At 41.7% G+C, this 9,263-nt stretch overlaps 1 protein-coding gene across 1 annotated transcript; it reads right to left on the reverse strand.

The window, feature by feature from the left end:
• Positions 1 to 2,016: 2,016 nt before the first annotated feature.
• Positions 2,017 to 9,146, reverse strand: RTKN2 (rhotekin 2). The gene is made up of 4 exons (XM_026042993.1): positions 9,137 to 9,146; positions 8,166 to 8,215; positions 3,822 to 3,991; positions 2,017 to 2,050 (listed from the first exon to the last, which is right to left on the reverse strand). Exons 1-4 carry the CDS (start codon positions 9,144 to 9,146, stop codon positions 2,029 to 2,031), a joined length of 252 nt encoding a protein of 83 aa, XP_025898778.1. The 3' UTR covers positions 2,017 to 2,028.
• Between the last annotated feature and the right edge of the window lie 117 nt (positions 9,147 to 9,263).

A 9,263-nucleotide genomic window follows, 5' to 3' on the forward strand; every position in this document is an offset into this window, starting at 1 on the left:
CCTAACTAATGGTTACTTCTATGGCTGCAACCAAGCTCTAGGGGCCAGCATTTCTTTGATGKATTTATGCCTGGGAAATGTTTGATTTCAGACTGTCTTCATAACCAGTGAAATGGTGTTTCCATGGTCAGTTAAAACAGCTTTTTCTACAAGGAGCCAGCTTGTGAGGAGCAGCAATGGGTCTTTCTTGAATGAAGGGAAGTCCCACAGGCGCTGCCAGATTTCTCCCAGTTCTTGTCCAGGGRCTATGATCACCTGGGTTTTCGTATTGTATGGTGATTTAAGGATTCAAGGTGGAGCGCTTCTCCTCTTTCCGCAGCCATCATTAGGACTTGGATCCTCCTTTTCTGTACCTGGATAAACCTTTTTTTTTCTGAACAACCACCTCATGAGATCCATCAAAAAAGCAAGGCCCATCAGGAAGATGCAGACTCCTTCTGCTGGTTAAGCAGGAACTCGCTGTCGCTCTCACTGAGTTTTCTTTGCATGGTATCAGCTAAGCCCTCATGTTCCACTGGAGAATCAATGCCTGTAATTTTAATGTTTCATGTTTCAATAATGTTTCATTATTGCTCTTCTGAGTACACAATTCTGCTATGTATGTCCTAGGCAGCTGGTACTAGCATTAGGAGTGGAAGAGATGACATATACTTGCAGAGAGAAGTGAGGTACCAGTGTCAACTATGTTTGTAACAGCTGGCATGAGGCATCAAGATAGTGCAATGAGGCATCATTGATAGTTCATTCCAAATAGAAAGTAGAAAAATTTATGTTCTATGAGGAAAGCTACATACATAATTTACATACATACATCATTTAGATATTTTGTTGTACAGTGCTTTGAAAATTTAATTTCACAGAAAGTCAGTACAACCATTTGACTAAATACTCCTGGGCCTGCAGAGAGTTGGACATTTTACATATATTTTTATGTGCCTTAAGAGGGCCTTACCCTATATCTTTCTCATGTAGAGTGTATTGTATATAGCAATAATACTAACCCTTAAGACAGTAGCAGTGGCTTTTATATCATAGACTATATAGTAGTGATTTTTAAGTAGGGAAGTATTGAACTTTCCCTATGAATATTAAAAATAATCAGAAAAAGAGGTATATTAAGAGCAAAACAATTTGTGTTCCATTGCCCGCTGACATTTTTAAATATGAGCAGAATCATGCTACAGTGTTTCATATTACCTTCCTAGAACTCCTGTATAATTGATTTACTGCTTTGCTACTCCACATTCGTAGCTCAAATAGGACTTTTTTGAGTGTTCAGTGCTCTGATGAGCTGTAACTCGATGACCCACATGGCATTTTGAGCATCCTTACAGCAGCAAGCAGTCATGCATTATACTGGTACAGTGCTTTTCAGCCAATACTCTATCTGACCTATTAGTGACCTACTTTTGTAGCCTGTAAATATTATTTCTGTAATGAAACTATTAAAATAATCTGCTGCATARTATTTTGCTCTGAAAAAGTACAAGTGTTAAATTCATGCTAGATCGGCTTTCTAAAGATGTTTTTCAGCATCATTACCAAAGACCCAATTAGGTAAGTTATATAAGGTAAGGCTTTATGTAGCTTTAAAAGCAGCAAATTAATTTCATGCAACTAGTTAAAGACATTGCTGCTGGTAGACTGCACTGTTTTACCTTGGATTCCCCGAGCTTTCTACCACTTCTACACTGAGTATTTTTTGAGTATTCAGGGATCTGTAATTACAGTTCCGATTGCAGAGTCTTTGGCTCAAACTATAAAAATACATCCATTACTTCTGCTATTACAAATGCAGATTTAACATGAAGTCCTTGGTATGCAGTTATGTTGCTTTTTTATTGTCTGAATTGCCCTTGAAAAACTCTGTTTCAACATCAACACTAGAAGTTCTCTGAATACAATGTTATTTCTGTTACTCTGCAGTGTAAAAAGACCAATTCCACTTACATCGTGATAGAGATCACCTCTTTTGTCAGGAACAAAGGTGGTTTCAGTAGTGACATAATCTCAACTTTCATAAATTCTTCACAAAACTGTTTCCACTGGCCTGGGAGAGAATAGAGAACAGTGACTGAACTTAAACACTTCTGCCAGAAAAAACGTGAAGTTGCAAGGCTGTGCTAGGAAACTATCTGCAAGCGGGAGGAAAATAACAGCCAGCATTACTTTTTTTTCTAGTAGGAATGCTCAGAAAGCAGCGTTTCCACCTCTGAACTCATTCTGATTTTTAGCACAAGTGTCATAAGTCATCAGTGAGTGGCCTAGCAGTGGTGTTATATTACAAAGAATGAATAATTTACTTTCATGTCCCCAAACTCGGTACAAATTCATCAAAAATAAAGAATTTAAAAGTGATGATTTTTGCGGACAGCCTCCAACATAAAGCAAGCTCAGTGCTACACAACTGCTAGAGAAACAATCTGTCTTTAAGAGTGTATATTTTCAGAGAATTTTAGAATCACTTAAGAAAAAAAGGCATTTAAATGCCAAGTGACCTATTTTTTCCTGACCTAAGGAAAATGTCAAAAAAATATATTTTATCTATAATGAATAAAAAAGAAAAAAGGTTTTTTTACCTCACTCTACAGCTAATTTAAAGAGGATGTCCTAGTTTTTTCTTGGTGTGTTTCTTTGATAGACACTCTTCCTATTGTAACTCAAGAGTTAAAAGGAGAAGAAACACAAGCTATGATACCCAGGTTCCACAGCCTCAKTTAGATGGTCTTAGCTATGTGACCTTTGGTTAAACCCCCATATTTCATGGATTGTCCTGCTCTTTTTTTTCTGACCTGGTGAAAATGATTATTAGGCACCAACTGTACACTGTGAACGGTGGCAGCGTTAGACAACTGACAGTTGTTCTCTATTGTTAATACACTCAATTTAAGCTGCTGAAAGATGACAAATTAGTCTCTGTATATGGCTTATGTAATTAATATTTGGTGGTTCAATAAGCAACACAGCTTGCAGCTTCAGTATTTTCACTGTCTTGAACTAAAAATTGATTTTTTTCCGGCAAGAACAGTGAAGACCTCAAAGCATTTTAGCATAGGGGGAGGGAAAAACCCCACAAGGGAGGAGTGGAGGAGTGCATCGGTTCATTTCATCTGCTGTAAAGCTTCAGCTGCTGCTTTACCAGCTTCAGGTAATGCGTTTTTGCAGGATGGGACTGTAACCTGGCCAGGTGAGAGTATTTCCCTGYGGCCAGAAACACCAAAATCTGGCTATCAACAGAATCGGGAAATCCGTATTGTAACTGTGACAACTTAATTCATCTGTAATGCTGCTGAGCAAAGGAATCCCACACTCACAAGCCTGTTGGCAAGAGCTGAGTGAACCTTCCTTTTGCAAGGTCCCAAATAACTCCCTGGGGTCGTGCAGCCACCCAGCATCCTCATTTCCCTGCCCAAAGGGACCTCCCTAGAGGCAAGACCCCCTAGAACAAGGCAAGACCCGCTGGCAGGACATGCAGACAGAGATGGATGCATCCTGCTCACTGTGGAGAATGGTGATGCGAGGGAGAATTGAACAGATCTTAAAATCTAGAACAAAGCCAGAGCAGACCAAGATCTGAGATTAGTTGGACTTTTCCCGTTTCTGGCATCCTGCAAACCCCCAAACTGAACATGTGGATGGTAGTTTACAAACATTTGCCTTCTAGTGGCTCCAATTGTGGCCAGTAATATCCCAAAGAATATTTTTCTTCATGACTGTAAACAAAGGATTATGAGGCAATTCCAGTCCAGATTGTTTAGTTTCCTTTGATGTTGTATAACATCCCACACTCAGAGGGTGAGCTGCCAAAACGGCGTGCTTACTCGCTCAGGTCATGAAWGTGCTGCCAGAAAGCCTCCATCCACTCGCCAAGTTCTTCCCTCCTGTCCGTAGCAGAAAGTTGAGTCACAGCCTCCCCAGCCCTAGTCTTGATAGCAGAAAAGTTAGTAGTTCTTTTCTTGGAGTCGTTATCCACGGTTCGAATTCTATTTTTCTAAGAATGACAACAAGCTGTGGTAATTAGTCAGTACTACATTATTACCACCTTATGTACAGCAACAGTGTAAACACAGGTGTCATTTGACTGTTTACCAGATCCAGGCTAATTTCTTAAAAGTGACAACAACAAATCTACACTCTTAAACTCAGGATTAAAAATTGATAAAAATAAGGGAATGGAACAGAGTCTTACACTCTGGTTGTGTATTACAGACTGTACATTTTATGGTTCCCCTTTCCTTGCCTGCACCTTACACAGTTCATCTTTCCTCAGAATAGTTTGGCAAGGAATCTAAACTGCAAGCAGCTCCTTTTCTCTAAAGTGAATCTGGTCTACCATACTTTTATAGCTGTTATTTAGGTCTCCTATGGTACTTCTGTGAGCCTTTGTTTTTTATCTCTCATATATGGTCTATACTTTTTACACTCATTACAGTCCGTTGTGTCAATTTACTAATACTGCAAAGATAGGATTTAAAAAAAAAAAAAAAAGGAATTTACCTTGTCCACATTTAAAGAAGCATTTGTACCAGTTGAACCATCAGGTTCTACTGGAACAAGTTCCCAACATCAAAATACCACTTTGCTCTAACAAGAACAGAAAAAAAAAATCTAGTAATGTCAAAACAACATTTTGGATTTGTCTTATATAAAGAGGCACATAGAAACATATATTGATGAGAAATACATTTTTTTTCAGAGAAGGTGAAGAAAGAAGATGAAGTTTCTCCATTGTGGAATTACTACAGTATAAAATGGCAGTGCAATACGAAGTTATCCCTAATGAATATATATATGTGTAAGATTTTAGTAGTTTATAAAATACAACTGTATCATTTTCCAGARCAAAGCTCGGGAACGCTACTACTAATTGCAATGCTGACATGAAAATAATGTAGTATCAGTCAGGCTGGTAGGTAGTAAGTTAGTACATAGATTAGATATTTAGCTAGGTAGGTCGTGGGTAGTGCGTATTTAGTTAGATGAGTAGCTAGGCTGATATTTAACTAGTTAGGTGGGTAGTTAAGTGAGAAGTTAGCTTGTTTAGTGTTTAGCTAGTTAGGTAAATATTTTGTTGTGTAGGTACCTAGTTATGTGGGTTGTTACGTGGTCATTTAGCTAGGTAGATAGGTGGGTAGTTAGCTAGATAGATAGGTATTTAGTCAGGTAGTTAGCTAGTTGGGTGAGTAGTTGGTTTCTTAGCTGTGTAGTTAGGTGTGTAGTTAGGAAGTTAGATGGGTAGTTAGGTTGGTGGTTGGGTGAGTTAGCTAGGTGGGAGGTTAGGTAAATGCATAGGTAACAAGCTAGATGGGTAGTTAACAAGCTGGATAGGTAGGTAGGTAGCTCATGTTAGTTATCCAGTAGATGGGTAGTTAGCTTAGGTACATTGTTAGCTATTTAGAGGGGTAGTTAGGTGGGTTATTAGGTATCTTAGCTAGTTAGGTGAGTAGTTAGCTAGTTAGGTGGCTAGTTCAGTCAGCAGTTAGCTAGTTTGGGGGATGTGTTTGTGGGTACCTGGTGCGTTCATTGCTTAGGTAGTTAGCTAGAAGGTTGACCAGTTAGGTGCTTAAACATTTGGCTAGGTAGTTGGCTAGCTAGGTGGGGTTTTAGCTAGTTCATTGTTTAGTTAGGTGGGAAGTTAGCTAGCTAGGTTGGTAGTTAGGAAGTTAGGTGGGCACTTTGTTGTATATTTAGCTAGTTATGTGTGTTGTCGGCCAGTTTGCTAGGTAGATAGGTAGTTGGCTTGTTAGGGGGGTAGTTAGCTTCATATATGGGTAGTTGGATGTGTAGTTAGTAAGATCAGTAATTAGGTGGGCATTTGGCTAGGTAGTTAGCTAGTTGGTTGGGTAGCTAGCTAATTAGGTGGGTTGTTATCTAGCTGGGTAACTAGCTTTTTATGTGGTTATTTGGGAGAGAGTATCTAGTTGTGATGTTAGGTAGTTATGTAATTATCTAGTTAGGTAGTTAACTATAGCAAGATAGGTGGGTAGTTAGGTGGGAGGTTAAATAGTAAAGTGGGCAGATGAGGAATTAGGTGGGGTGTTAGGTGAGTAGTCAATTGGATAATTAGCTAGTCGGTTGCCTAGTTAAATAGTTGGGCAGATAGGTGGGTAATTGGTTGGTTTGGAGATTAGGTGGGTAACTAGTTAAGTGTTAAGTTTGTAGTTAGCTAGCTAGGTGGATAGTTAAGTGGTAGTTAGCTAGTTTTGGGAGGACTGTGTTCATAAGTGGTGAGGAGGAGGAGGGCCACATGTGTCTGGTGAGGGGGGACCTGCCTGCATTTTGGGGAGCCTGGTTTGTGGGGGCGCAAATATGCATGGATGCCAGGGAAGAGGGGAAGTTGGGTGTAGTYAGGTGGCTTGACTGGTGTATAGTTAGCTGGTGAGTAGTTATGTAATTAAGTGAGTAGCTATTTAGTTTGGTGGGCAGTTGGCTTGTTAGGTGGGTAGTTAGGTGTGTACTTAGTAAGGGCATTAGGTTGGTGGACATTTAGCCAGGTAGTTACATGAGTGTTGAGCTTGTTCAGTGGGTATTTAGGTGGGTAGTTGAGTAAATCGCTAGCTAGTTGGATAGTTAAGTGGGTTGTTAGGTGGGTAGATGGCTAGTTAGGGTAGTTACATGAGTAGTAAGATGTGCAGTTGGRTAAATAAACAGGTTATCAGGTGAGTAGGTGGGTATTTAGCTCTGTAGGTGGGTGGGTAGGTGAAAAGCTAGGCATGTAGTTAGCTAGTTAGGTATTTAGGTGGGTAGTTATGTAATTAGGTGGGTAGTTGGGTAGTTATGTAGGAGGGTAGGTAGTTAGGATACTTAGCTAGCTAGGAAAGTAGTTAGCTAATTAGATGGATAGTCAACTAGTTCAAGWTTGTACTTAGCTTGTTAGTTGGGCCAGAGATTAGGTAGCTAAGTGTGTAGTTTGCTACATAGGTGGGTTGTTAGCTTGTTAGTTGTCTGGCTAGGTGGATAGTTAGCTAGATAGATGGATAGTAAGGTGTACTTAGTAAGATTGGGAGTTTGGTAGGCATTTAAGTAGCTAGATAGGTATTTAGCTTGTTAGATGGGTAGTTAGCTAGTTGGATGTGTAGTTAGGTGCATAGTTAGGTTGATTGTTAACTAGGTGAGTGGTTAGCTGTCTTGTTAGGTGCCTAGTTGGGAGGGTAGTTAGCTAATTAAATGGATAGCCCACCTAACTGCACACATAACTACACACCTAACTACCCATCTAATTAGCTCAAGTAGTTAGGTGTATAGTTAGCTACTTTGGTGGGTAATGATAGGTTGGAGTCAAAAATAGGTTGAAAGGTTGGATACATAGCTCATTACATAAGTAATTAGCAAGTTAGGTAGTTAAGTGGGTGTATAGCTACCTAGTTGGGTGGTTAGGTAGTTGGATGGGTTAGGCATGTAGTTAGCTGGATAAGTAGGGAATAGATGTGTAGTTAACTAGTTAGGTGGACAGTTACTCCGTTAGTTGTATAGTTAGGTGGCTAGTTACCTRGGTAGATGGGTAGTTAGTTGGGAGAATAGGCAGTTAGGTGGGTAGTTAGCTAGTTCAGAGGCTATTTAATAATGTAGTTAGCTAGATGGTTAGCTAGTTGGGAGGGTAGTTAGCTAATTAGGTGCTAGTTAGGCATGTAGGTAGTGTGGTGGGTAGTGAGGTTGGTAGTTGGGCATCTGGCTAGGTAGCTATTTAGGTGAGTAGTCAACTTTTTACATGGCTAGTTGGATACATGGGTGGATAGCTATCTGTCTAGATGGGTAGCTACTCAGGTGTCCTATTTGGAGGGTATTTAGCTAGTTAGGGGGCAGATTAGTTGGTTAGGTGTGTAGTTAGCTAATTGGGTGGGTAGTTAGGTAGTTACCCGAGTATACAGGAGCGTAGTTAGCTACTTAGGAGAGTGGTTAGGTGGGTAGTTAACTAGTTAGATGGCAGGTTAGGTGGATAGCTAGGTAGTTGGCTAGTTAGGTATGTTTCTAGGCAGGTAGGTTAGCTGGGTAGTTAGCTAGTTAGGTGCGTATTTAGCTAGGTAGGTGGTTAGCCAGTTTAGTGACTAGGTGGCGAGCGAGTTAAGTGTTTAGTTTGCTGGTTAGGTGTGACCCTGTGCCACAGAAAATTGTAATGGCCAGTTCTGATCTCTTACAAAGAAGCAGATTTAAATCTTTCTTCCTACTTTTATCTTGAACAGTTGTTCAGAAGGATTCAAAATCCCAGTCAGAGCTKCTATGCCAGGCAGTTTTCAGTACCCTGTGCACTTTGAATGGTTACGGGCYCTAGCTTCTCTGGGAGTCTTCCATGAGATGGAGTTGAAAAACTGCTACTGTGAAAATCAATGAGAAAAAAGCTACTTGCTGCTCAGGAGTCTCACCCCTCCCCCCACAACCCCCACACCACATACACCCCCCCATCACACACCACCCCCTCCCTACACACCACACAACTTCCCCACGCACACACACTCCCCCCACAAACACCACACACAGAGCTCCACACATACACACATCCCCCCCCCACACACACACACCCACACCACACCATCCCATACACTCACACACCACACTCAACCTCCCACGTGCACACACACACACACCCAAACACCACACACACCACCTCTCCACCCCACATACACATCCCCCCACCCACATCACACACACACATCCCTCACACACCACCCCATACCACGCACACACCGCATATACACAAACACCCCCCAGACACACACACCCACCGCACACAACACACAGACAATACACACACACGCCCCACACACACGCATCCACAACACACAAACACCGCACATGCACCCCCCCACACACACAAAACCCTTCCTCCCCACACACTCCCTTCCCCCCCAAACCACACACACACACTGCACACACAGACACCCCTCCCCACCACAGACCGTGCACACACCGCATGCACACCACCCTCCCACACACAACACACACACCACCCCCACAGACACCACACATAAAAGAACACACAACCATGCACACACAACACAGACCCCACACACCACACCCTCAGACACACAACACACAAACCCACACACTGCCCCTCCACACTCTACACACACACACACTACACCATCTACAAACACACACATACAACCCCCCCCCACACACACACACACCCATCACACACCTCCATACATATACCCCCCAAAACACCCCAACATACTCCAGAAACACCTCAGACACCCCACACACATAACCATGCACACACCACACACCCCATGCACAAGAAACACACCACCCCAACACCTCCCCCC

Source organism: Nothoprocta perdicaria, unplaced genomic scaffold, assembly GCF_003342845.1.
Source record: "Nothoprocta perdicaria isolate Ctin4 unplaced genomic scaffold, notPer1 scaffold_32, whole genome shotgun sequence".
Taxonomy (NCBI): domain Eukaryota; kingdom Metazoa; phylum Chordata; class Aves; order Tinamiformes; family Tinamidae; genus Nothoprocta; species Nothoprocta perdicaria.